The sequence below is a fragment of the Alligator mississippiensis genome, chromosome 4, assembly GCF_030867095.1.
Source record: "Alligator mississippiensis isolate rAllMis1 chromosome 4, rAllMis1, whole genome shotgun sequence".
Lineage (NCBI taxonomy): Eukaryota > Metazoa > Chordata > Crocodylia > Alligatoridae > Alligator > Alligator mississippiensis.
In genome coordinates this window covers 91906285-91934174 of record NC_081827.1, presented here as the reverse complement: position 1 = coordinate 91934174, position 27890 = coordinate 91906285, and the positions used below count along the sequence as shown (strand labels likewise).

Sequence of the window (27890 nt, the reverse complement as noted above, 5' to 3'; positions counted from 1 at the left end):
CATAGCAGGTGTGCACTCTTCCAACTCTGACCTTATTCTCTGGCATTATGGCTTCCATGATCTTCACTGAAGAGGAGAGGGACATAGGAGATTAATACATTCCCTAAGAAATTTCTGTTTAAAAGCTGGAAACTTCTCTTATTGCTGTGTGGGGGCAGCAAATAAAAAACTAGTCACCCGAAATAGAAGAGAGAATGGTTTATAACAAATTTCTAGCTTGTTCCTCTTTGACCTGCTCTTTCCACTCTAGGAGGTCACCCACCATTAATTTAGAATAACAAAAAAAAATGATGGCTTACTAGTCCACTAAAATAGCCCTTTTTTTCTGTGTGTGAATTTTCTGAATTAGTCCCAGTTTCCGATATGGGTTTGTTTATTCAGAATCAGTGAGCACATCTACATGAGGCACTACTGAGCAATCATTACTGTGCATTTATTTAGTACTTTAGAGTTGTACAACCATCACATGATGATGATAGAGCTAGGCTATTTTCAGTGGTGGCAGATGACAGAACGAAGAGCAATGGTCTCAAGTTACAGCAAGGGAAGTTTAGGTTGGATATTAGGAAAAACTTTCTCACTAGGAAAGTAATAAAACACTGGAACAGGTTACCCAGAGAGGTGTGGAACCTCCATCCTTGGAGGTTTTTAAGACCTGGCTAGATAAAGCCTTGGCTGGGATGATCTACTTGGGGTTGGTCCTGATTTGAGCAGGAGGTTGGACTAGATAACCCTAATTTTTCAACCCTAATTTTCTATGATTCTGTGATCTGTGATTCTATGATTTTTTTTCTCTATTTTCTAATTGGCTGAGTGCAAGTGTTAGAATTGTGAGGCTGCTCAGAATTAAGGATTTAAAATGCATTTTCTGTGAATACTTTGCTATGTTGACACAAATTGTCCTACTTTAACAAGTAGCCCCAACTGCAAACTTATCTGTTAGAATACTTGTGCCAAGGGCTTACACAAATAGCACAAAAACTGTCAGAATTAATTTGTTTAAAAATTGAAAAACAAACTGTAAATTATGGTTTCCAGTGTTTCTCTATCAGTTACAAAAGAGACTCTACATTTCAGAATCACAGAGAACAGGTAGAACTTTCCAAGACAATTTTATTACTGCATGTGCCATTTTAAACTAGCACATGCAGTAATACAGAATCAGTTTCCTACATCCTCAAATGCTTTGGTAGGGTTATCTCAAACCCTACTGAGTTACGGTGACATCAGAGACATCACAATAAGGTTTATTTGGATTATGAAGCTGTTTGGCTGATTTTGGTGAAAGGAGGAGAAAGAGGTATATTTCCAAACTTAATTTAATCAAAAGACTGCCATTGACTTCAGAGGCTGTTGCTTGACTGGCACCGGAGGGCCTGATTCAAAGTACTTGCCTAGGCCATTTGTACATGCCACGGGGGGGGGTACTTCAATTTAATTCTCCCTAAATTGAAGCAGTGGGTTTTTAAAAACAATGCTTCAATTGTTCGGGGCAAAGTAAACCCTCATGGCAGGTACACAAGGGTCGGGCTTGATCCTTACCTGCATCTCAGGCAAGGGGAGGAGAGGGTGAGCTTCCTTCACTCCACAGCAGCACTGGTACCCGCCTGCAGGCACCCAGCCCAGGCAGTCCTGGGAGACACCACAAACACTGAGGGAAGCACCAGGCCGCTTTTTTTTTTTTTCTTCCTTCAGCAGAGCCTGCCTGTACGGGCTGCCTTCACAGACCCTGAGCTGCACAGACCCCAGTGCATCCCTCCACTGCTGTAAGGTAGCAAACTAAAACACCTTGGACGTGTTTTATTTTGCTGCGTCCCAAAGTCATTTAATGCACATTACGCCGCTGACATGTGCAAACAGCTGCAACATTAAAGCAGTGCAGAAGGGCATTAAGTCATTTGAAAGGCCAATTTTGTGGTGTGTACAAATGGCCATAGTGTTTAACTGTAGGCACGTGAATAGTTCCATGATGGGTGAGTCTTTATAGAAACCCAGGCCTTACACAGGCAGGAAATTCTGGTTAGGGTGGTAAAATCCAAGGTGCTCTTGAGAGAAGAATATAGTTTGTGAGAGAAATTCTGTGTTTTTACTCCACGTTTTCTGTGTAATATTTTAGTTCAGATTTGCTTTTGATTTTAAGATGTCACTCTCAATCATCTGCAATCTTGGTATGTGTATCTGTGGTTTGCTTTTTTTTCTATGAGCATGCTGCAAATATGCCCCTCCCTCTTGTTCAGCATCAGTTTGTTTTCAGGTGTTGAAGTGGGACTGTTAAATGTGAGACCTGGCATTGTTTTCTTCTCCCAAGCCATATGCTTTGAGTAATGTAATTTCATAAAGTATGTACTACCTTAAGACATTGCAGTTGAAGCATATTAAAGAAATAAACAGTTTGTTTTCATGGAAATATTTTTCATGTATGAGTTGATGCAAAACTGCAGTGAGATGATTTATTTTTCTGGGATCGTGCTGCCAAAGCTTTCTGTAATGGTTTCTTCAGTCCTAATGTTTCCATGCCCTTAGTAAGCACACTATAGTGTGTCAATTAATTTCCAAATTTAAATTAAATTAGCCAAAAAAAGCTCAGAAAGTGAAAGTTTGAGGGCTGCCAGAAGCTTATTGGGTTTTACTAAGATTTGCAGCATCTGTGTTGCTGTTCTGTTAGGAAGAGAATAAGATGCTGCTACTCTACTGAATGCTAGTTATTAATAATCTGCATTCAGTGCATGTAACTCAGTCTGAATTCTGAAATGCCTTACACACTTTGCTTCTTTCATAACTGTAAATATTACACATCCTTATATTTTGTGTTTTTGAGTACTCTGTAAGGGTTAAATGTAGTAGATAATGGATACCCTATTTCCTTGCTGTCTCACTGGATATCCCCTTTCATGTACTGCAGGATCGAGAAACAAATAAGCAGGTTTCGAGGATGGTTACCTAGAAAGCCTATGAAACTGGACAAGGAGACACTGCCAGACCTGGAGGAGAATGACTGCTACACTGCCCCTTTCAGCCAACAAAGGATCCACCAGTGAGTATTCTGTTAAATCTTAAATTTAAAGCAAAATATCTCTTTCCAAAAGAATTTTATAGAAATCTAGTTTTCAGTGCAGATATTAAGGATTATTGGTATTTTTGTTGGTAATATTTCCCTATCCAGTGAAGGTTAATACAGGTATTTTGTACATGTATTGATAAAGGTAAAATATAGCTAATGGTAAAGTATTTGGGAAACTGACCATGTAAAAATAGCCCCTTCTCAATAGGTGGTCATAAATTTACCTAAATTAAATTAGTACAGCTTTTTTCTCCTAGTAATCAATGCAGAGCAAATGCAGTTCTAGATGAGAGCACTGCTTTTTCCACTTCTTATGTAGCTTCAACAAATAGTTTACTAAACTCTAGTTTCAAGGCCAATCAGTTAAACTTATGCCAGTGTAGTGATGACAGTGGTGCTTGTAACAGGCAGGAGCCCTGTTACTGAGATAGTTTCAGGCTTGGATGACTTAAGAATGCACCCTACCAGGTGAAGGGAGTTACACACCAGGGTAAGGACAGAGTGATGAACCCACCACAGCTGGTATAAATCCAGCGGTGAGGCAAATGCACTTTGCCTTTGGGCACTGGAGGACGGACAAGGGACTACCAGGACCTCAGAAGAGGGAAAACAAAAAGCCTAACCTGTGATCCAGAAGGATGCCAGGACTGCAGGACTCCGGAGGACACAGCGGGTCAGCTACAAGGCAAACTACTTTCCCAGCTGCTCCGGTGAGTGCGGGGAAAGACCATGGGGCTCCAGGAAGTGGCTCTGCAGGGATCCCAGAGAGAGAGAGAGCGAGAGTGTCCCCAGGATGGTGCATGGGCAGCAGGAGCTAGACTAAGCCATCGGCCCAATCGGGACAGCCACGATGCTGAAAGGGTGATCCAGACAGTGAGGGAGCAGCAGGGTTCCCTTATCAGTCGTGCAGGCTTCCCTCGCTAATGAAGTAATTAGTGAGGCTGTTGTTACCCTACAACCTCCTGCTGTGAAATAAAGGCTACATTGTGAGAACTTACTACCTGGGTGGCATATAGTGATTCCTTGCTCTGAAATTACTACTGAATCCCACTCCTTTTCCTTTCTATCCAAGTCTTGGCAGGTGAGTCCAGAGGGAGATGGAGCTAGGCGTGACCCCCCTCTCACAGTGCTGAACAGGTATTGCCAAAGGCATAGGTTAGCCTGTACTAGCTTTATTGCTAGTGACAGTGCATAAGAGGAGAAAAAACCCAGCTTGACAGGGCTCAGCAATGGGAGAAAGCATCTTTCCCCCTGTAAACATAGCTCATTTTAATGTGGAAATGGCTCTGTGACTAGCAGTTTGGAAACTCTCAGTATCATAATGTCACTTTTCAAAATAGAACTGCAATTTCAGTAACAGTTGCCAAAGCAAATTATGGAGGACAGGAGAGTTCTTTATGGAGCGTTTCAGTGCTTGCAATATGAGAAGTGATAATCAGATACTGAAATAAAAAGAAGCACACTGAATAGGCAGCACAGACCAGGATGCTAACAAAAAAGAACTCTGTACTACAGAAGAAGTTAAGATCAGCCTGTGAACTAAGTCAGTCAAGACTATCCCTGTATCAGAGAGAAGATATATTTTGGTAAACATGTCATTGTGAATGAACTATTCAATAAGTAAATGATTTATTTACTGCAACTGATATCAGTGTATAAAATAAATTCTACCATATTAGGTGCTTTTTCATTATTTAAAATATCTGTAAATCAGGAAACAAAAACAGCAGCCAAGCTCCATAATTTCTAGCAAAACTCCCCTCCTGATACAAGTTAACAAACATGTCTCTTTCCACCAAATTTCTACTCCATAGCCAATCTCTTTAGATACTTAGGCACCAACAAGAATTGAAAGAGAAATAATATGTATGAAATGCTTCTGTAGGCTTGAAATCAGCAAAAATGAAAAGGAGAGAACAAGAGCCTCCAGATCAATGTTACTAGTAACTTTGCTAGAAATTAGGGTTCACAAGAAAGTTTTGTAGGAAGCTTGAGAGAGAATACTTTGAACATAGGCAGGAAGATTATTTTTGTCCTGACTTTATCCTTGTTAGTTTTTGAGTTGTTAATATAAAGCTTTTTATTAAGTACTGTTTTAGGTTCATTAATGTGCTTATTGTTGCTTGACACCTCCTTTATATCACTTCATACTTTGAAGCTTTGTTTCCCAGCAGAGCTGACATTTTTTCTCCTCTGCTTTTTTTTGTCTTCCTTTCATTTTGTTACAGATAAAATACTAGCAGAGCCTTTTTCTTCCCCCTGCACAGTGTTGTCTTATATGATTCTTGCAGTCCCTTCATGACCTTGTGGGCTTTGCCATTCTGTTGGGTTTTCCTTCTCTTTTTTTTCAGTTGGCTGACTTGTTGGTTAACATTCTTTTAGTGAAAAGGGCATTACAGGGGCCTTTTAAATTATTTTCTTTTTTGGTTGTAGAAAGCAAGCATTGACTAATTAGAAATGTAAAGTTGAAAAGGATGTATTTGGTAGCCATGTTGGTCTGAGACAAAAGAAATGCAAACATCTAGAACTCTTGGTTCAGAAATGATACCTTTTATTGGACCAACTAGGAAGTTGCAAAAAAAACCCTCATCTTTTTCTGCAAGCTTTCAGCCTTGAACACCCTTCATCAGGCTCTGGGAAAACTAAAGATGGTGAAAAGTCCCCATAGGTAGGAAATAAACTTTATTTTTGCACAGAGGGAGCTGGGGATGGAACATCTGTCCCTCTGGGTCCATGAGAGTGCCTCTGTGAGTTCAAGATTTTTGCATTTCTTTGTGTCTCAGACCAGCATGACTACCACATACATCCCTGAAACATTCAAGATGCCAAATTTTAGCCAATTTGAGATTTTAAACTTCATTGCAGAACAAAAAGAAAGATGTTTAAACCTCCCTGCTTGCCATCTGACACTCCAGGGAAGGAATCCTACCTGATCTACACAACAAAGAGAAACTCAGAACAACTCACAGAGACACGCTCATGGATCCAGAGGGACAGATTTTCCAGCTCCAGCTCCCTCTGTGCAAAAATCAAGTTTATTTCCTACCTATGAGGACTTTTTACCATCTTTAATTTTCCCAGAGTCTGATGAAGGGTATTTAAGCCTGAAAGCTTGCAGAAAAAGATCATTCTTTTGCAATTTCTTAGTTGGTCTAATGAAAGGTATCATTCCTGAACCAAGATTCATAGATTTTTTTGGGGGGTCAGAAGGGACTTCAGTAGATCATTGAGTCTGACCCCCTGCCCTGGGCAGTAAAGCGTGATGGGGTCAAATGACCCCAGCCAGGTGTTTGTCCAGTCTTCTCTTAAAGACCTCCAAGGTAGGGGAGAGCACCACCTCCCTTGGAAGTCCATTCCAGATTCTGGTAACCCTTACCATGATGAAGTTCTTCCTGATGTCTAGTCTAAATCTGCTCTGTCAGTTTTTGGCCATTGTTTCTAGTTACTCCAGGGGGTGCCCTGGTAAACAGAGCATCCCTTGCTGCCCCCCTCCCACCCGACGAATTTGTAGACGACCACTAGATCACCTCTCAGCCTTCTCTTACGGAGGCTGAAGAGATCCAGGTCCCTCAATCTCTCCTCGAATAAGCATATGAGTAGCCCTCCTCTGGACCTTCTCAAGGTTATTCACATCCCTCTTGAAGTGCAGCACCTAAAACTGGACTCAGTATTCCAGCTGCAGCCTTACCAATGCCACATAGAGGGGAAGTATCACCTCCTTAGAACTGTCCGTGATGCATCTGTACAATAGAGTGTGATTGATCACTTCATCACATTGTTGACTCATGTACATCTTCAAGTCAGCTATGACTCTGAGATCCCTTTCCACTGCTGTGCTGCTTAGAAGATCATCTCCCAGTTTGTAAGTTCATTGGTGATTCCTTCTCCCTAGGTGCAGTACTTTACACATGTCTTTGTTAAACTGCATCCTATTTTGTTCTGCCCACTTCTCCAGCCTGTCCAAATCCTCCTGAACCCATTCCCTGCCCTCCAATGTGCGTACTTTGCCCCATAATTTGGTGTCATCCATGACTTTGGGCAGAGTGCTCTCCACGCCCTTGTCCAAGTCACTGATGAAGATACTGAACACTGGTCAAAGGACCAAGCCTTGGGAGACCTCGCTGCCCACATCTTTCCAGGCTGGTACTGACCCATCCACCACCACTCTCTGGGTGCATCCCATTACCCAATTCACCACCCACCTGACCATGAAATCACTTAAGTCACAGCCACTTTGGTTTTTTAATGAGAATGGGATGTGAAACCATATCAAAAGCTTTTTTAAAATCCAAGTATATGGCATCCACCTCAACTCCTGTGTCCAAGCAGTTTGTGAGCTGGTCATAAAAAACAAGGTTTGTCAGGCAGGATCTACCTGCTATGAATCTGTGCTGGTTGCCCTTCAGCATTATTTTTCCTGCTGGACTCCCACAAATATAATCCTTAATAATTTTTTCAAAGCTTTTCCCAAGGATAGAGGTGACACTAACTGGTCTATAGTCACCTGGATCCTCCTTCCTCCCCTTTTTGAAAATAGGGACCACATTGGCTCTTTTCCAGTCCTCTGGGACTTGTCCTGAGCTCCATGAGTGCTCAAACAGTCCTGCCAGTGGCTCTGCTATGACACTGGCCAATTCCTTCAGCACCCTTGGATGAAGATCATCTGGGCCTGCTGACTTGAATATGTCAAGCCCCTCCAAGTGTCCCTTCACTAGGCCAGCGCTAATCTTTGGTGGGCTGGTTTCCCTCCTATGCTTGTCTATAGTCCAATTTAGAAATATGTCATTATCTGTATTCAGGAATACTGATGCAAAAAATTCATTGAAGATCTCAGCTTTGTCCCTCCTATCCATCACTAGTTGCCATAGCCTGTCCTGTAGGGGTCCTATGTTACCATGCACCTTCTTTTTGTTTCCTGTTTACCTGAAAAATGACTTTTTGTTGTCTCTAATTTTAGTTGCCAGCCTGAGTTCCATTGCTGCCTTGGCCTTTCTGACTCCCTGCAAATGTGAGCCAAGTAGGTATAATCCTCCTTGGTGGCTACCCGCTGTTTCCACAGTCTGTATACCTCTTTTTTTCATCCTTAGGCTTTCCTGGATTTTCCTGTTTAACCAAGAGGGTTTTTTGGCTCCTTTGCCCTGCTTTATGTGCAGTGGGATTGTCCCCTTCTGTGCCTGAAGGATCGTTCCTTTGAGGAACAACCGCCCTTCCTGGACTCCCATCTCACCAAGGCTCTTATCCTTCAGTGCCTCACTTACTAACCTCCTGAGCTCATTGAAGTTAGCTTTTCTGAAGTCTAGCACTTCTGCCCTACTAGTTTTCTTCCCCCCTTTTGTCAGATAGTGACCACTAATTGTTAGAATTCACTATCTCCCAGATTACCCTGTATCTACAGATCTCCCACCAGGTCATCCCCTGTAGCAAACACCAAATCCAGTAAGGCATTTCCCGTAGTGGGACCATATACTTCCTATGTTAGGTGAAGGTCCTGTATGCAGGTTAACAACCTACCTACGTGAACAGTCGGACCTAGCTGACTACTCCTCGCAGCAGATGTCAGGGTAGTTAAGGTCACCTATGACAACCATGTCCTTTGAGCGTACTGCCTCTGAGAGCTGCCTTGAGAATTCCAGATCTAGCTCATCCCCCTAGAGTGGCTGTCTGTAATAAACTCCCACTACCAAGTCCCTTTCACCCTAACCCCCTTGTATTCTGACCCACAGTACCTCAATATGCCCCTCTTCTGATCCCATCTTGGTTACTGAAGACACATTTTGCTCCTTAACATAGAAAGTGACCCCCTCCCCCCCTTTTTCCCACTCTATCACGTCTATACAGCCTATAGCCCTCAATGCCTATTGCCGAGTCGTGGGTAGGGTTCCACCAGATTTCAGTTAATCCAACCAGGTCAAAGTCTTTGTTTGCAAGCAGGAGTGTTAATTCCTCTTGCTTGTTCCCCATGTTCCTAGCATTAGTATAGAAACATTTCAGCTCTCTGGTGGGTGTCCTTGGTACCCCTCTGTCCTGATGTCTATTGGGCCCGCAGTACTTACATGGACTTTTCCAGTGCTTGGCATGTGGTTCATTATTCCTAGATTCTCTTTGTCTTCTGCATCCCTGTCCCCTGACAAACCTAGTTTAAGAGTTCTAGATTTTTGCATTTCTTGCAAATTGAAAAGGAAGCATTTTAGTTGTATCAATTAAAAGCCAGGTAAGTATATCCCCTGTTGTGTGTTGCATTAAACCTTGTTTGGAATTGGTGGGTTTAACACCAATGCCTTTCATTGACAATAAATGTAAAGAAGCCATTAGTTCCTTTGTGTAAGTAGGCAGCTGAAACAATAAGGACCAAAATGCAGGCACATGGCAAGGTTTGAGTGGAAACTGAACTGTGTGGCCCAAAAGATTTCCCAAATGACTGATATAGCAAAAACAGGGACAAAAGCATTGATTAAATTGTGTTCATCTAGGATAGCAGAAAGACCAGTGAATCTGAGAGAAGGTTGTAAGGAATCCTGTACAGGAATTGAGAGCATGCCCCTGAGGAAAAAAAAAGGAGCTTTTTGTGTTGAGTGCTAGATAAAAGGGACTTGAAATTGCAAGCAAACCGTTTCCTATTGTTTGATTCCTCCTGTGTTCATGGAAACAGAACTTTATGCTCTCTTTGTAAATACATATGACCTTTTTGAAGATGCCTGACTACATTTTCAGTTCCTCCTCATAACAGAAACAACTCACGAAGCCCTAAACTTTGGCTAACCACATGGGTCAAAATTGGAAAACAATGCATTTGTGTAAGAGATTCTCTCAGATTAAAACTCCAATGCCTGACAATATGGTTAAGTATGTTATTGGGACCTCCCACAGCACTGACTAAATGTACTGGAGGCTGGCAATATCTGAAAATAAGTAAAGCTGGTACACAGAGGTATGCTAAGTCATTATACAGCTTTGGTTAAATAAAAGTGTGTGTCAGATGCAAAACAAGGTGTTTGTCACTTGGCCTTTCTACCTGAAGAAACTTTCACTGCTGTGGTACAGTTTGTGGGAAGAGTGTTACTAGGGACTTTCCCAACCCTAACTGCTTGCAGAGTAGGAAGCAAAATATCTAGGTGTAGTGCTGAGGCTTCTTTAGGTAATACTGCTGTGGATATTTATTTATGATGTATGTCATCGTGACATCTAGATATGACTAGGCACTAAGAAGGCAAAATAGAAGTTCTTGCCACAAAGAGCTTACAGTCAAGGTGCCAATCAGAATGCAACAGAAGGACAACATTAAATATCAGATGTGAGGGTGAAGTAACAACAGAACAGCTTAACAGAAGTCTTAGTTCATCTTTCTCAAATTCTGCTCAACTGTGTTTTACTGTCAAATTCTCCTTCTAATCCATCTTCACCTATTCAGTACATACTCCAGGTCCTGAACATCAGAAGCATTGTACACTTTCTTAGGGAGCTCACAGATGATGCTTAAAGACCAAAACATTACTTTAAGGTGTTGGAGGTGTTTTGTTGGTTTGCTTACCTGAGTTCATGGTAAGCATGGCTTGCTTATGTTTTAGTTCATAACAAAAGAAACACTATATGCAGTACAGGGATCATAGTGGGATCAGTGTTATCATCAACACTGCAGAAAAGATGTGGATCCCTAAACTCATGTCGTCAGCTGAAGAGATATACAGTTTCTTTTGAAATACATTAGTTTGCAGTTTTCCTTGTACACATGCAAATTTTGTATTAATCATACTTAGCCTTTTTTTTAAAACAAGGATTTATGTTATTTTTTAAGTTGTGTGGGGGTTTATGTGCCCCTAATTGGAAACTCGATTTTAAAAAATCATGTAAATTCAAATTTCAGATTTTGAGCACTATTATAAAAATTGTTAGTGTACCTTTTGATCTCCTTCTTCAGTTTTTAGCTTTCCTGAGTTGAATGATTCCTTACTTCCAATTTCTTGCATATGTAGTACCTAGCTGTGCAGCTATTCCGTGTGTAGTCTCCATGATGATTGTAATGGAATATATCATATGTTTGTTCAAGTTCTAGAGCATTGATAGAGTAAATATAATGGTCCAATTCCTTAAGCTTTTATTCAGTCCTTACTTAAGCAAATTTAACTGAGGTAGGCAGATGGTAGAGCAGAGTGGTATGTTAGAGACTAAGTAGTTCAGAGACGCAAGCTTTTGTAGGCAACAACCTGGTCAATCTGACAAAGTAGGACTAAGCAGTGGTCTGTTCCTAGCATCTGAAGAAGTAGTCTGCAGCCTGTGAAAGCTCATGCCTCTCTGAACCAGTTAGTTTCTAAGGTGCCACCCTGCCGTGCCTTCTGCATGACTTCAGACTACCATATGTATTTGATTCCCCCATGATTAGATTCTATATATGGAAATTTTATAAATTTCTTATAATTTTCCAGATATAGCATCTAATTATTGGACATTTGCCTTAAATTCCCCCCCCCCCCCACTGCTACAGCAGGGAAAATAAATCTAGGGTGTTAGGTGGCCCCTTTCCTCCCACCCCCTTATATTCAGACCCTGTTCTATGTGAGCATGTGGAAGTAAAGGGCAAATTTGAAAACACTGACTTTGAATAAACATATCTGTAGTAATCTGCATACATCTGCATATGTGCAAATTATTATGGGTACCCATAAACTTTGTTCATCCAAAATTGATAAACTTTACTTTTTTTTTGCATACTACTGCAAATTTTAGCACAGGTACTCCATAAACACATGTTTAAGCAGCACTTTTGTACCTACCTATACATAGTATAAACTATGCATATTAATCCAAAGCCAAAAGGCTTATGATTTATCATATAGTGCACTGGGGTGGGCCCCAGCAGAGTCAACAGCATTTTAAGTAGGACTGTTGGTTAATCATGATTAATGTACATGAATAATGCAAAACAAATTAATGCATGAATTTTAGAAACAAACGTTAATCACACACATCCATTTTGACCAGGGGTGGGCAAAATAAGGCCCATCCCATGCCCTCTCTGGACTTGCCCAGCACAGCGAACCAGCTCCAGACTAGCCAGAACCCACGCACACAGCCTTAATCCCAGCTACGCGCTGTTGGTGGTGGCAGGGGAGGAGCTGCAGGGTGCACAGGCTCCAGGTTGTTGGATGGGGGGATGCTGAGTATTGTTTAACTATGTGATCATAATTGTGCTTAATTAAAACTTTTTTTAATCTCACAATTAATTTTGATTAATTTTTTTAATAGTTTTTGCCAGCCCTAATTTTAAGCCATGGTGATCCCACAGCCCAGCACTACTTAGTATATGCGTGTACTCTAGATACCCCAACAGAGGATCCACGTGCTAATTAGTCCCATGTATGTCTGGAACTGGATGTTCTTGTCACAAGTCCTGGGATCCTCTAAAATGTATATGCAGCTAAGGCTCAGGGCTGCCTAATCCAGCTCTACCTCATGGAGGGCAGGGCTACACAAATCACATGTGACAGGCCAAGAGAAGCAACAGAGCTTATCATCTACATAGACATTGGTGATTTTTGCCAGACATTTTGGCTAGGGACAGACATTAAACATAAACTAGTCCAAATGATCAGAAACTGGTTTAAACCTGTAACCGAACAGACATCCAGTGCACATAAACCAGTTGCAAAATGGCCAAAACTGGTTTCAGATAAATCTGGTTGAATATAGTATCAGATTTAACTGATCTGGCTCAAACCAGTTTATGCAATGTCTGTCCCAGACCCCTTGCTGGTTTAAGATAAACCAGATACCCCCAGGATCCCAGCATGCTCTCTGGGCTGGGCAGGGCTCTCTGCTCCAGCTGCAGGGCTGACCCTGCCCCTCTGCTCTCTAGCTGGAGCAGGGACTGGCCCTAGCAGAGACACTGGCTGGCATGGCCCTGTTAAGGCAAAGTGAGCAGGGAGGGGGTTAATTCTTCCCTCCTTCCCCTCTTCCCCCACCACAGGTGCAGTGGACCTGTCTGCCAGGGAGCAGAGGGGAGGGGGCTGCAGTAGCGGCCCCTGGAGCTGGCAGGCTCCTGGCTGCAAGGAAGAGACAGAGGGAGGAATTAACCCTTGTCCCTGCCCCCTTCACCTTAACAGGGCCATGCTGGGCAGGTTGTCCCACAGGGTTGAGAGAGGGGCTCTGTTCCATGTTGGGGAACAGAGCAATGCTGCTGGGCCCAAGAGCACTGCTTCTGGGCCCAAGAGTGGGGGCAGGGGAAGGTTCTGCTCCATGCTGGAGCCTAGAGGGACAGCAAGACCACAGAGCTCAGCTGGGCAGGGTGTATGGGGTGTAGGCATGCAGCCCCTGCTACCCGGCAGCAGCAAAAGTGGGGAGTTCAGGGTCCTCTTGCTTGGTGCAGGTGCAGTTCCAGCCAATGCTGTGTGGGGGGGGGGGGGGAGTGGAGCCTGCCTTATCTCTGCAGCTCTGCTCCCTGAGCCTGAACCTGCAGCGGGGGAAGCCCCACACTTGAGCCAGCTGCTTCCCCAATGTGCAGGTCCCGCACTCTGACAGGAGTGGAGGGATCCCCTCCCCTGCTTTCCTGAAGAGTCCAGTGCTAGGCTTCCCCACTGCAAGTGTGGAGCTGCAGACACAGTGCAGAGCTGCAGAGATACAAGCGGCTAGGCAGGCTGCGCGGGGCTGCTCCCTTTGCCCCTAGTGCAGAGCTGGCTGCCTTTATCCTGCAAAGACTGAATCAATTCAGGCTCAGTCTTTTTGAATGTCTGCCCCTAGCCTTTAAGTCAATGAAGAAATAGAAATCCTTGGAAACAAGAAAGAAAGGTTCTGCTCAGCTGTGGGAGTAAAAAGGAAGTTGAAATGTAGTGGTTCACCATGAGGTGAGAAAAAGTCAGCACTGAGGGGAACTGTGTGCAATGGGCACTATATCTTATTCATATGGACTGCACTAACCTATCATTGTGGTAGGTTCCCATCAGTATGTTTGCCCAATATGGGCTGTGTGTTTTACAGGCATGCTCAATTTTGGTTGCGTTTACTCAACTTCATAGTTGGTTTCCATTACAGAGTAGATGCTGCTTCGGGGAGCAGTTTAGTGATAGGCAGTAGGCCTGTGCAAGGTGGATAGTATTCACTTTGGATTTGGCCAATTCAGGGGACAGTGATTCAATTCAGTGTTTTGAATCACTGTCCCAAATTGATTTGGCTGAATCTGATTTGGAGATTCTGCTGCCACCGAATAAGCCAAATGTCCAAATCAAACAGGCCCCATCCCCTGCCCACTCTCTCAGCCCCATCAATGGCTGCCCCACATTCACCAGCTCCTGCCAAGTGGGGGGTGATCCCTGCTGCCCCACAGTGCATTGGAGGGGTTCTATCATGAGCCCCCAAAACCCCGGTGGCTGCTGCAGCAGCTGGTGAATGTGGGGCTTTTTTTTGTTTTTTTGGGTTTTTTTTAAGAACCAGGAGCTGGGGCTGGGTGGAGCAGCCATTGACAGGGCTGGGAGAGCAGGTGGGGAATGGGGTCTTGTGGCAGAGTCCCCCACACAGTGTAGGGCAGTTAGAGGCAGCAGGAATCGCCCCCCACCTGGCAGCAGCCGGTGAATGCGAGGCTTTTTTTTTTTTTTTTCTTTTAAAGCACTGGGATGCTGTGGCTGGGCAGGGCAGCCATTGACGTGGCTGGGAGAGTGGGCAGAGGTTGGGGGGCACTCAGGGTGGCTGGGAGAGCAGGCAGGGGATGGGGTCTAGCAGGGGGCCCCCCATGCTGCCTTCCCCCTCCTCCAGCTCCCTTTCCCCCCTCCCCCCGCCCCCTACTTACTGACACAGAGTCCGTGTCCAGCTCCCTGCCACAGCGAGTGGGAACTGCCTGAATCTCCGAAGCTTTCGAAATCTTTTCCGAATCAATTTGGAGAGCTTCAAATCGATTTGGAACTTTTATTGGTCTCCCAATTCAATTTGGATTCAGAGATTTGGCCACCAAATCAGGCCAAATCTCCTCCAAGTTGAATCGGCACCTGAAGCTTTGCACAGCCTTAATAGGCAATGTATTTAGTGGAGGAGGTTTTCATAGATTTTATAGACATTAGGGCTGGAAGGGACCTCGGAAGATCATCGAGTCCAGTCCCCTGCCCCAGGGGCAGGAAGTCAGAGGGATCATAGGATCCCAGCAAGATAAACATCCAGATATCTTTTGAAGTCATTCAGAGTAGGTGCTTGCACCACCTCTGTCAGCAGTCTATTCCAAACCTGGGGGGCTTGGACAGTAAAGAAGTTCTTCCTTATGTCCAGCCTGAAACGGTCATGGAGGAGTTTGTGACCATGTGACCATGTCATCCCTTGGGGCGCTCTGGTGAACAGACGTTCCCCCAGATCCTGGTAAGCACCCCGGATAAACTTATAGTTGGTTACCAGATCACCCCTGAGCCTGTGCTTTTCCAGGCTGAAGAGTCCCATGGCTCTTAGCCTCTCGTCATAAGCTCTGTTTTCCTGACCTCTGATCATGTGCGTGGCTCTCCCCTGCACCCTCTCAAGCTTCTCCACATCCTTTTTGAATTGTGGAGCCCAAAACTGGATTCAGTACTCCAGCTACGGCCTCACCAAGGCCAAGTACAATGGGAGAATGACGTCCTGGGATTTGCCTGAGATGCATCTGTGGATTGAAGCAAGCGTTTTGCTTGCTTTACTAGCAGCAGTATCACATTGGAGGCTCATGTTCATCTTGTGGTCAATAATGACCACCAAGTCCTTGTATGAGGAAAAGTTTCTTGTATGAGGAAAAGGACCTTGTATGAGGAAAAGGACAAGGGACATTTTCCCCTAGGCTGATTGAGGGGGGGAAAAACCTCATTTTATATTTGAGTTAATTTGGTAATACCGCTACCCATCTCTTACCTCAGGTAAGTAATGAGTGAGTATTGGATACAGACTTCTGGATTTGGCCAAATATTAATTTTTGGGTTTTTTAATGAAGGGGTTGGGGGAACTCATAATAGAAAATATTTGCATTTATCTGTCACTGAAGACTGAGGCAGAGAAAGAGAAAGTACGCCTTAGGGGAAAAGAATAAACAGCCTAGCTGGGCAAGTGATTCAGAAAAGTATGCAAGTGCATATTTCAGTATAGCCCCACTCAGGGCAGTACTGCATCCTTTACAGCCTCTGCTTAAAGTCCTGTCACAGACCCAATGCTTAAATGCTTTTAATTTAAAGCACATACTTAATTCCTAAACTGAAAGGGGTGAATTCCCAAACTGAATTTCTCCATTGATTTCGAGCAAAATTATTCTTGAACAGAAAAGAACATGTGTCAATTGTTATTTCACACAGGTAAAATAAACCATGAAACATCAGGGATCGGTCAGTAAAAAATAATTATTTCTCTTTCATCTCTAAATACTACTGTATGTAGAGTTTTCTCCACCTAGCTCTTAACAATAAATCAGCAATGCATATACAATGGTGTTAATGGTACATTCTGAGGAAAGCAATGGCCTTTCCTAAGTAGCTGACCTAAGCTGAATTAATGTTTCATCAGAATATTGTGTGGATTGCCGATAAACATAATGCTTTTGTATCAGATTGTCACAGCTTCAGCTAAGAGTCTTATCAGCATTTCACCTTTAAATATGTTGTAATTTCTTTTTAATAAAAGAGAAAAAATTACAAGCATTTCAAACCTAATGGGTTCATAATTGAAATGTCCAAATCAGACTTCCACATCCACTGTTTTAGGAATGAAGAGATGAATATTTCTTTGAGTTGGAGTGGGAAGGAATGTAAAAATTTCATCTAAACATGTTAAGATAATTTAGCTTACTGTTCTCAAGGGTTAAGATGGGCCTGATGAATGTTAGGGCTTGAATTAAGTCAACACAGGTAAATTTACTAACATATTCTTATATCATACTTTTATTAGGAATAAAAAACTGCTGCAGTGATTTCATGAGGGTTTATATGTGTGCCCTTAGGAATAATATTTGAACCTTGTGTTTTCATTTATAGGCAGTTTTTATAGGACAAAGATTTGCTGAGTGTTCAAAATGGGTGAAATTAATGCTGCTTTCAGGAGCTACTTCAGCCCATATCTTAGAGTAGCAAGCACACCCCCTCTAACCTTACTGTATAGTTGGGTTACTAGTGAAGACCTAAAATTCCTTCCTTACCAAATTAATTTTGCATTCTACATAAAACATAAGAATTGCTATTTACTCGGGCAGACCATAGGTCCACCTTGCCCAGGATCTTGTGTCCCACTTGCATTTAAGGTCTAGGAAGTTCTGGTTCAGAGGCTATATCCATAACTCCTGTGCTGAATAGCTACTGATTTCCTCCACATTTCTCCAATTCCTTTTTGAATTCTGGACTCTCACATGCTACTGAAAAAATAAATAGCCCAGCATATACATGGATACTCAGCAGGCTGACTCCTGTGGTAGGTTTAAGGCCCTCCACACATAATGATATCTTTTGTGTGATAAGAAAATAAAAATTGTATATAATCAGATCCAAGAATCATCATAGATTCATAGACTGTAAGGCTGGAAGGGACCTCAGAAGATCATCAGGTCCAGCCCTCTGCACCAGGCATGGAAGACAACTGGGGTCAAGTGACCCCAGCAAGGTGACTGTCTAGTCTCCTGTTGAAGATTTCCAGGGTAGGTGATTGCACCACCTCTGGAGGGAGCTTATTCCACAGCCTGGACACCCTGGCTGTGAAGAAGTTTTTCCTAATCTTGAGCCTGGAATGATGTTCCAGGACTTTGTGACCATTACTCCTAGTTTTCCCTAAGGGTGCCCTGGTGAACAGTTGTTCACCAAGCCCTTGCTATATTCCCCTGATGTAGCAGTAAGATGCTACCAAGTCCCCTCTCAGCCTTCTCTTTTTCAAGCTGAAGAGTCCCAAGTCCCTCACCTTCCCTTGTATGGCTTCTTCTGATCATACAGGTGCCCCTTCTCTGCACTCACTCAAGCTTTACCACATCCTTGTTAAAGTGTGGCACCCAGAACTGGATGCAGTACTCCAGCTGTAGTCTCACTAATGCTGAGTAAAGCAGAAGAATCACCTCCTTGGATTTGCTGGAGATGCATCTATTGATGCATGCCAAAGTATTATTTTCCCTGCTGGCTACAGCATCAAACTGTCAGCTCATATTCATAGTGTGGTCTATTACCCCCCGTTTGTGGTGCTGGTCACTTTGGCGCTGCCAAGCCCCTAGGTATGTAGGGGGTTGTTTGTCCCCAGGTGGAGCACTTTATATTTATCAATGTTGAACTTCATCTAGTTCCAACCTGGCCAGCTTGCTAGTCCGTCTAGATATGCCTGCATCAGTAACCTATCTTCAAGCATGACCACACTTCCCCATAACTTGGTGTCATCCGTAAACTTAGCCAGTGAGCTCTTCACCCCCACATCCAAATCATTGATAAAGATGTTGAAGAGTACTGGACCAAGCACTGACCCCTGTGGGACACCGCTGGCCACTTCTCACCAGGATGACATAGATCCATTCACTAGGACTCTCTGGGTCATACCCCATTACCAGTTTCGTACCCACCAAACTGTCTCGCAGTTAAACCCACAATCCTCCAATTTTGTTGTGAGAACATCGTGGGATACCAGATTGAAGGCTTTTCGGAAGCCAAGGTATACAGTGTCAACCTCTTCTCTCTCATCCAGGTGGCAAGTTACCTGATCATAAAAAGAGATTAAATTGGTAAGGCAAGACCTGTCTGCAACAAAGCCATGCTGGCTGTCATTCAGAATCCTACGTTCTGCAAGCCTATCACATATGGACTCCTTAATTAATTTTTCCAGGATTTTCCCTTGGATTGAAGTTAGGTTAATTGACCTATAGTTACCCTGGGTCCTTCCTCTTCCCCTTCTTGAAGATGGGTACAACATTGACCCTCTTCCAGTCCTCAGGGACCTCTCCAGAGCACCACGAGTTTTGGAAGAGTTTTACCAGAGGTTCCAGTATAACTTCAACCAACTCCTTCAGCACTCTCAGATGGTGTTCATCCAGTCCTGCTGAATTATATATGTCTAATTTCTTTAATTGATTATGCACCAGTTCTACAGCAATAATAGGAAGGCAGTCATTTCTGCCCTGTTCATACTGTAACCTATCTGGCATGATTTTCCCCTTGGCCCAGTGAAATACTGAAGCAAAGTAGTCATTCAGGAGTTCAGTTTTCTCCTGAGTGCCAGTAACCAACTGTCTTGAGTTGCTGAGCAGTGGCCCCACACTCCCATTTGCTTTCCTCCTGTTCCCTAGCTACCTAAAGGACTTCTTGTTGCCCTTGATTCCTGTTGCTAATTTAAGTTCAGTTGCCAGCTTAACCTTTCTAATTTGTTCCCTACAAGTGCAGACCATTGTTGTATAGTCCTCCTTGGGGCCTGTCCCAAGCTTCCATTGTTTGTACATCTCTTTCTTCTTTCTTAGGAGGACCATGATTTCCCTGTTTAGCCAAAAGGGCTTCCCAGCCCTTCTTCCCATAGAATGGAAGACCCATTAAAAGCCTTCAATCTTCATATGCTAGGTATGTGTGAAGGAAGTAACTGAAAGATCTGAGCCACCTTTTTTCCTTTCTATACTTGAATAAATCATGAAGACAAGTATCAGTTCCAATTTATAGAAAAAATACATTTTCCATGCAACTTTAGTATACAGTCCAGATAGACATGATGAAACACCATCTGTTAAATCTTTTTCGTTTTTGGCTCAGGCATCAGGATGCTATAGAAAGGCTCACATTAATAATGAAAATACATGTGATATCACAACAGGATAAGTTTGGAGTGAAGTCCCATGACTAAATTGATTGAGAGGCTGTTAATGGTTGGTATGGAGGGAGGCACAGAATATATATTGGAGAAATTGGACAAAGTTGCATTGAGAAGCAATGGTTAGCTGAAGCAAACAAAGTACACAAAATGAAGCCCAAGAATGTGTGTCATTTCTGCAGATGCATATGTAGACACAGAGGCATATATGAGCTGGTTTCATTTAGTTAGCTTGGGTACCAGTAGCAGTTAATATGTGGAGGCACAGGCATTGGCACTGCTGTCTGCCAAAATAAGTATCCAGGGTCCTCAGAGGAATTATACAGCCCATTATGAACCCTGTGCCACTGTCTTCACTGCTAATGTAATGTGAAATAATGAGATTGAAGTTTGCCGTGGTAGGCCAATCTGTAACACGTGTCTTCAGATGAAGTGCAGACATAGTGATGGACAGAAGCCTTCATCATTTCACAAAATGAAAATAAATAGGAAGTAGTCTAGAGACACCCAGTTCATAATAGCAAAATATAGGTGTATTGACCTTCTCACTTTGTAACTTCAGTATCTCTCTCTCCTGTTACCTTAGTAAGGGCTTTCACTGCAAGTAAGTAGCTTTTCTTTGCAAGGACAGTAGAGGAAAGGCATGTTATAAAATCCTAGAGAAGTAAGGCTGGAAGGGATCTTCAGAGGGCATCTAGTCCAAACCCCTGCCTGAGGCAGGATCATCCCTAGCCAAACCATCCTATAAAAATCCATGATCTAACTTCTTAGTAAAACTACTATCAACCCTGAAACAACTTAAGGCATAATACCCTAACCTGCCACAAGTAAAGCAGAGGGACCACAGCAGCCAGCGTCCTGCTTTTGTAAAAGTTTGTTAATATATGCTCAAGAGATCCCAGGTAGAGGGCTACACCCCCAGCTACAGAGGAAGGCAAAAAACTCCACAGTCTGTTTCAATCTGACCATGGAGTAAAATTCCTTCCTGACCCCAAATATGGCAGCAAGTATAACCCTGAACAGAGGGGCAAAACTCTCTAGCCAGGAACCTCTGGCTTTAAGTCCCAGAAGGAACATTGGCACACCTCAGTCAAAATCCCCAGCCGGGCAGGGGACACACATGGCAGTATTGCCGCACAGAGGCCAACCCTGCAACCACAGTCCACTGGCAGCTGGCCCAGAGGGGTAGAAGCCTCTGCTGGCTGTGCAGTCCCCATCCGGGTCTGGCAGGTGCACAGCAGGTCACAGCCAGGCAGCAGCCCCCACTGCCAGACTGCTGCAGTGGGTAGAGGATGCAGGGAACATTCAGGACTGCTTCAGCAGCCCAGTTGGCACAAGGGGTAGTGTCCCCAGGTACCAATTGGCTGGGCCTCAGAAGCTCCTGAGGGCTAGTACCCCTGAGCTACTTGCCATGGTGGCTTTTTATACTGCTGGGGCCAAGACAGGGCAGCTTTTTATACTGCTGGGGACAGTACAGGTGCTGGCCCCGGGCTCTAGCTCCCCCTGTCTGCAGATCCAGGAGGAGCCAGGCAGGGTTATTTTGCCCTAAGTAGTACAATTTGCTCCACAGCAAAGTGCGTGTCTGTGCACATGCGCTGAGGCAAAAAGCCCTGGCTCAAATTTGCACCGCTTCTATTTGAGCTGCTGCAAGCGCACGTGCTTGCATACATGGACACGACCTTAGAGTCTAACTTCTCCACATCGTTTTAAACCGTGGAACCCAAAACTACACACAGTATGCTAGATGAGGCCTGTCCAGTGCCAAGAATCTATCACTGTTACCTCCTGTGTCTTGCACCTAATGCTTCTGTTGACGCATCCCAAAACAACATTTGCCTTTTGTGTGGCTGCATCACACTGCAGATATATATTAAGTCTGTGATCTACCAAGACTCCTGGATCCTTCTTCACAGTGTGGCCATCCAACCAGGTGTCACTCATTTTATATTTGTATTTTTGATTATTCTTCCCAAGGTGTAGCACCTTGCATTTGTCAGCATGCAACTTCATCCTGTTAGCTTCAGACCAGTTTTCCAATTAGTCAAGATCTTTCTGAATTGCACTACCATTCTTTGTGTTCAGATTCCATTCCAGTTTCATGTTGTCTAAAAAGTTGCTCAGGAAGCTTTCTATGCCAGCATCCAAATCATTAATAAATGCAAACTGCATTGGGTGCAGGATAGATCCCTGTGGGACTCCACTCAAAACCACCTGCCATTCTGACATGGATTCATTAATAATTACCCTTTGGTTCTAGCTATTGAGCCAGTTGTCTCTCCATCTTACAGTTGTTTTGCCCAGCCCACATTTCTCTAAGTTGTTTATGAGAAGGTCATGTAGGACCTTGCCAAAAGCCTTGCTGAGGTCTAGAATACACTTATATCCTCAGTATTTCCTTCATTCAAATAATTACTTTGTCAAAGAACATGAATGATGCGTGCCCCCAGCGGCTGGTGGGACACAGCAGCATTGGCAGCGGCAGGAGCGCGGCAGCAACAGCAGGAGTGCAGCAGCAGTAAGTGGGGAGCTCCTGCAGACACCACCGGCACTGTCGGCAATGGGAGGAGGGTGGGTGGCAAGTGCCGACCAGCGGTTGGTGACCACTCGCAGATGCCGCCTTTTCATAGGAGGTGTACCACCACATGCAGAGGGTGCACGTGCACCTGCGTGCACCCCCTACGCATCGCCAATGTCAAAGAAGGAGATCAACTTTGTTTGAAATAACTTTTTATTAGTAAATACATGCTGGCTGCTTGTGATCAACCTTTCCTCCTCCAAATGTTTACAAATTGCCTTTCTTAAGATATGCTCCAGTAACTTTGCAAGTATTGAGGTGAGACTAACTGTAGTTCCCCAGGTTCTCCTTTTGGCCTTTTTTTGGCCTATGTTGGCTATTTTCCAGTCCTGTGGTACCTTACCTGTCTCCCAAGACTTCATGAAGATCATTGTTAAGGACTCTAGAATCTCTCCTGGCAGTTCTTTCAGTACCCCAGCATGAAGTTCATCATTTTATCCTTTAGTCTGTTTTCCCATGGCACCCTGCCTATTGATTCCTTGAGTCAGATGAAATCCAACTTTTTTAAATCAAGCATCCTATTTTTGCTTGACCTCATGTTTTCCCTGTCTCAGGATCTGGGATTCTATCATATCATGATCACACCCTTCCAAGTTGCCCATCACCTTCATGTCCTCCCTATTGGTGAGGACAGGATCCAAGATAAATGATCCTTTAGTTGTATCCTCAGACCTCTGGAACAGAAAGTTGTCCTCCACTCAAGTTAAGAACTGGCTTGACATTTTATGTTTGGCTATATAGTTCTTTCAGCAGGTGTCTGGAAAATTGAAGTCTCACATCATACCATCCCATAGGTTTTGGATAGATTTATCACCTTGAAGAATGTCTCATATAACTCCTTCCTGATTTGGTGGCCCATAATAAATCTCCACTATTATATCATTGCTTCATCTTTCACCTTTCATCTTCATCCAAATGTATTCTGCTTTGCTGTTTTTTTCCTCTTGAACCATACTAAGGAAAATCTTGCCACGTTGATACACATTTACCTTAATTATGGTGCTTTCTATCTATGAATGGGAGTGGAGTGCCCACAACTTCTATTGCCTTTCATGGAAGTTATGGGTGTTCAGTCCATCTTAAGTTCAGGCCATCTGTTCCATGGTATATGACCTAACCTACAATGGCTATGCATTTAGATACTACTGTTTAGTACCAGAGGTTTAGGATAGACACCTAGTACCTGAATGCTAGGAGAATTCTACCAAAGAAAGGCTTGGGTATGCATATTAGCCTAATAACCAGATCATGGAGTGTTGGATTTTAAAATTGTTGTCTTAGCATTAAATAGAAAATATCCTGTTCCATCCCCAAGTAGAGTTAAAAATAAACCAACATTAAAAGGGCCACATTTTACTCCTAGAGATATACACAAAATTTCTATTGATTCAAATTAGAGTTGCTGACCTATGTATCGGAACAGAATTTGGCCCTGAAGTACTTTAATTATGAAGTGTAATTCAAAAAACAGAACATATCAAAAGGAATTAATTGGGCAGTTTGTTCCTAGTTATGGTCACATTACTCTGAGGCCATTCTTGGATGACGGCTGTATTGCCTGTATTCTGGTTTGGTATCCAAGGCAAGATAGTTTGAAAGCTCCTGTTCAGAACGCAATTAAGAAAGCTACCAACATCATTTCAGAGCAATTAACCTCCACTGGGTTTTCATGCCACACAAAGTAACAAATATAAGAGCAATATATTTCAGCTGTATGACATTTTTGAAAATGAGCTTTAATTAAAGATTCTGGAACATTTAATCTCATATGTAATCTCATTAACTTCCTTGGTGTAGTAGGATTGGAGTGTTGTAGCCATGATGGTCCAGAAAATATGTGAGAAACAATAGAAATAACATTATTTTATATTATTGAAAAGCCAAAGAGCATCCCCACAAAACTCAAATCTATTATCTTGATCTTACAGGCAATACTGGTACTTTTTTTCCAAGGAAAGTTGTAATGAAGTTATATGAGAAGCAAGGTTTATTGGTGATATCTTTTATTGGACCAACTGTATAGTTAAGAAAGATGTTAAACTTTTGGGCACAAAGTGCCTTTCATCAAGTTTTCAGGTGAAAGCTTGTCTAACCTCTCTTTGAACTATGCAGATCAATAATTTTAATATACTGCTGCTAAATTTAAAAATAAATGCAAGCAATTGAAGTATCCCTTGGAACAATTAAGTGTTCTGTTCCTTTTAAATACTGCACCAGTATTCAGTTAAGTAAAGAATTTTTTTTGCAAAAATCTTGTTGGTCTAATAAAAGATATCATCTCTACTATGAGTACTGATTGCAGTATTCAGTTCTGCATCTTTTATACATCTTAATGTTGCATAGCCATGGTCACGTGACTTAGAAGTGATTAAATATCAAGCTGTTTTTAGTGTGGCTGCACATCCATTTAAGAACAAGCTATAATTTTAATATTATATGCATTCACAGTAAAAAATGCAAATCATTTTATACCTGAAAGGAAAGTGAACAAGCATTCTTGGTGTAATGTGGGTCAGTTTTGCTAGTTTGCCAGTCAAGGAATGTACCTTGCAATGCAAGAGTTTGAGGTTAAATCTGAGTACAAATTACTGTGTCCATAGATTTCAAAAGTTATTTCCAGAGTCAAAAAATGTTTACTACTACCCAGCAGGTGAAGGGAAGTCAGCACATGAAAGAAATGAAAAAAGAAACCCATTAAATGTTCAAAAACTTAGTCACCTCCTTGTTTTACACATTTGAGTCCATCTAAAGCACCTTGACAAATGGAAGTCTTTCTGTTGATTTTGACCAGGCTGCAAGAACCAGATTTTGAAAGTTATTTTATGTTCCTCAAAATGCAGTTAGGAGCTTAGGGTTGAAAAACTGAACCCTAGGCACATCTCTGCATCTTTACTGCCAAAATGCCTTTTCTAAAAATCTGCCTTAAATGCCTTGCTTTCTTCAACAGAGCACATGGGTCTTTTGAGTTGATTTCCAACTTTACCCCTGCAGATCAGTATCTTGAAAATCTGCCTACAGTAACCTGTGACTCTCTTCATGTTAAAATACTCCATTCACCTGCAGTACTAAACATTGTTAAAAAATATATTCCATATATGATATAGCAATCTATTTAGTAAACCTAGTGCCATTTGATGATAATCTTTCACTTAGTTTTCTCGGTTTGTTATAAACCAACTGTGCTATTGATTTTTAAAAGGTATTTAATTTCAAGGAGAATTCCTGAAAATTACTATTATCATTCATTTCAGCTTAGTGGATGAATTGTATATAGCACATAATATTTCACTGTATTATGTACACTATTTATACTTGTTTTCATTTTCCATATTTACATGGTTAAGAGAATCATTTTTGATTAAATGGATCTTTCCATCTAAATCCTAATAATTAAATGGTATTAAATCTAAAGTGGAAATCAGGTCTGAATGTATCAGTCACTGAACTGAACTTATCAATCACTGAATCTATAAATCACCTTTATTCTCATTTCTTTGGAAATGTTTGTATAGTATTTTTTTTTAATTTTTAAAACATTAATTCAAATGTAATGTTTATGAAAGTGAGTGACTAAATAACACAGGCCTCTACAACTTCTTCATGCTAGCTTTGGTTTGTAGTACTCCCATCTGAGCAGATATTCCCTGCTTTGCTGAATCAGATTTCTTTCTTTAACATTCCTTGTATTTTTTTCACAGACTGTAGGTTTTCAATGAACCATCTAAGTTAAATGGAACTTTACATTTATTTTATAAATATTACACCATTTTTTCATGAGAGAACCTTGTTTGTATTTTATATAGTTTCATCATACACAACAAAGACACTTTCTTCAATAATGCTACAAGAAGTAGAATTGTGCATCATATTTTACAAAGAGTGAAATATGAAGAGGGAAAAAACAAAATTGGTAAGTGGTAAACAAAGTGGTTTTTAATATGGTGTGAATGTCAATGAAATCTGGGCATGCTTGTTGTTTGTAGGAGTATGATGTTTTGTTTCTGACTCCTTGCTGGGGTCATACCCTGCACATTCCTAGGGTTGTGGGTTTTACTGACATGCACAATCATTTCAAAGGAATTGCAGTGGAATTTCAGGCTGCTTTTTCATGAATGAATCTGTATGTTACCCCAGAAAATTTACTTTTGTAGTAGGAGTCTGATATAAGGTAAACAAGAGGTATTGATTGATGACACTGGATAGAGGTGTTGGCCCATTGCAAAAGGAGAACTTGCTCATTAGAGTTAGACCTCAATAATGGACCTATGAGAGGGATGCTGAATTCCAACCTGAATCTCTTGTACCTTCTTCCCATGCTGAGATCACAGAGGTTACTGTCACCAGCTATTTAAACTCCATAGTGGGAGAGGAAGATTGGGATTGAGTTCTCCAACATTTCCTTTTCAAGAACAGTGTCTCTGCATGGGTGTTGATTAGGAAGAGATCTCTGCTCTGCTCCCCTTATCTGATTGTCAAGTAGAAGAATGTTCTTTATTCCAGTGCACCTGGCTGAGCACTCTTATTTCCTAACTATTAATTGGAGATGCCTTGCTGGGGTTGTACAGTCCATTCATTCCCCACAGCTGTTATCAAGCCAGAGGGTAACTTTTATCTTTCTTCTTCTAGAATTAGAAAGACACCAAGTATTCTCATTGCCGCCTTGCTGTCATTATCAGCACCCAGACTGGAATAACAAATTCTACCCCTGAGCAATGAGAGTTGGTAGAGATTGGTATGTGCTTCATGCAGTTGTCCTCTCATCTGCCTCTTTCCAAGCATAGGCAGACAAGGTTCCTTGGGTGAATTTGATATCTTTTATTAGAGCAACCAAATAGTTGGAGAAAAGTTATTAAGCAAGCTTTTGGGTTCAAAAACCCTTCGTCAGGCTAAGGAAGCTTCAGCAGTTGGTCTTTCCAAGCATGTAATTTTTCAGGCTATATCCCTGTATTACCAAACTATCTTCCAAATAAACTCTGGGCTGGGAGGAGCCACACCAGGATATAAAGCTCTACATTTCATACAATAGACACATCCAGAGCTGAGATTTGACTCATAGGATTTCCTGCCAATGCAAAAGATATTTATGACAAATTAAACCCCTTTTCATTGGTGTATCCCTAAAACTCTTAAGTTTCCCTCAACTCATTAGGAATGGAGTTTAGAGTCTTTTGTCTGAAATATCTTGGTTACTATTGACCAGAGTTAACTACTAATTTTCTGGTAGCTGTTCAATGGTTTTCTAGTATGTTTCCAAGTGTCTAGGTTTACACACAAAATCTGGTACTAATGACTTCCCCTGTCAGTCTCAGTAGAGGGGCCAAAACCTGAATGGGTCGGGAAGGGGACAAACTACCTTTTGACCCTTAGTAGTGTCCCTTTGGTTGAGGGTATATTGTTGGGTCTCACTCTGCTACAATCTGTCTTGTTCCTGTTCTGTCAATAGATGGCTTCAGTCACCAGGGCTGTCAGTCTAGCAGCTTTCAAGAGCATTAAACCGAAGAGATGTAACAACGTTAT

General features: G+C 42.3%; 1 protein-coding gene across 1 annotated transcript in view; it reads left to right on the top strand.

Moving 5' to 3' along the window:
* The window catches only part of ANO4 (anoctamin 4), a 414571-nt gene that overhangs the window by 279466 nt on the left and 107215 nt on the right, over positions 1-27890 (top strand). Inside the window, exons 9-10 of the mRNA XM_019480982.2 lie at positions 2903-3034; positions 26177-26283. Coding sequence (XP_019336527.2) covers positions 2903-3034; positions 26177-26283 — 239 coding nt within the window. The remainder of the gene's footprint in view (positions 1-2902; positions 3035-26176; positions 26284-27890) is intronic.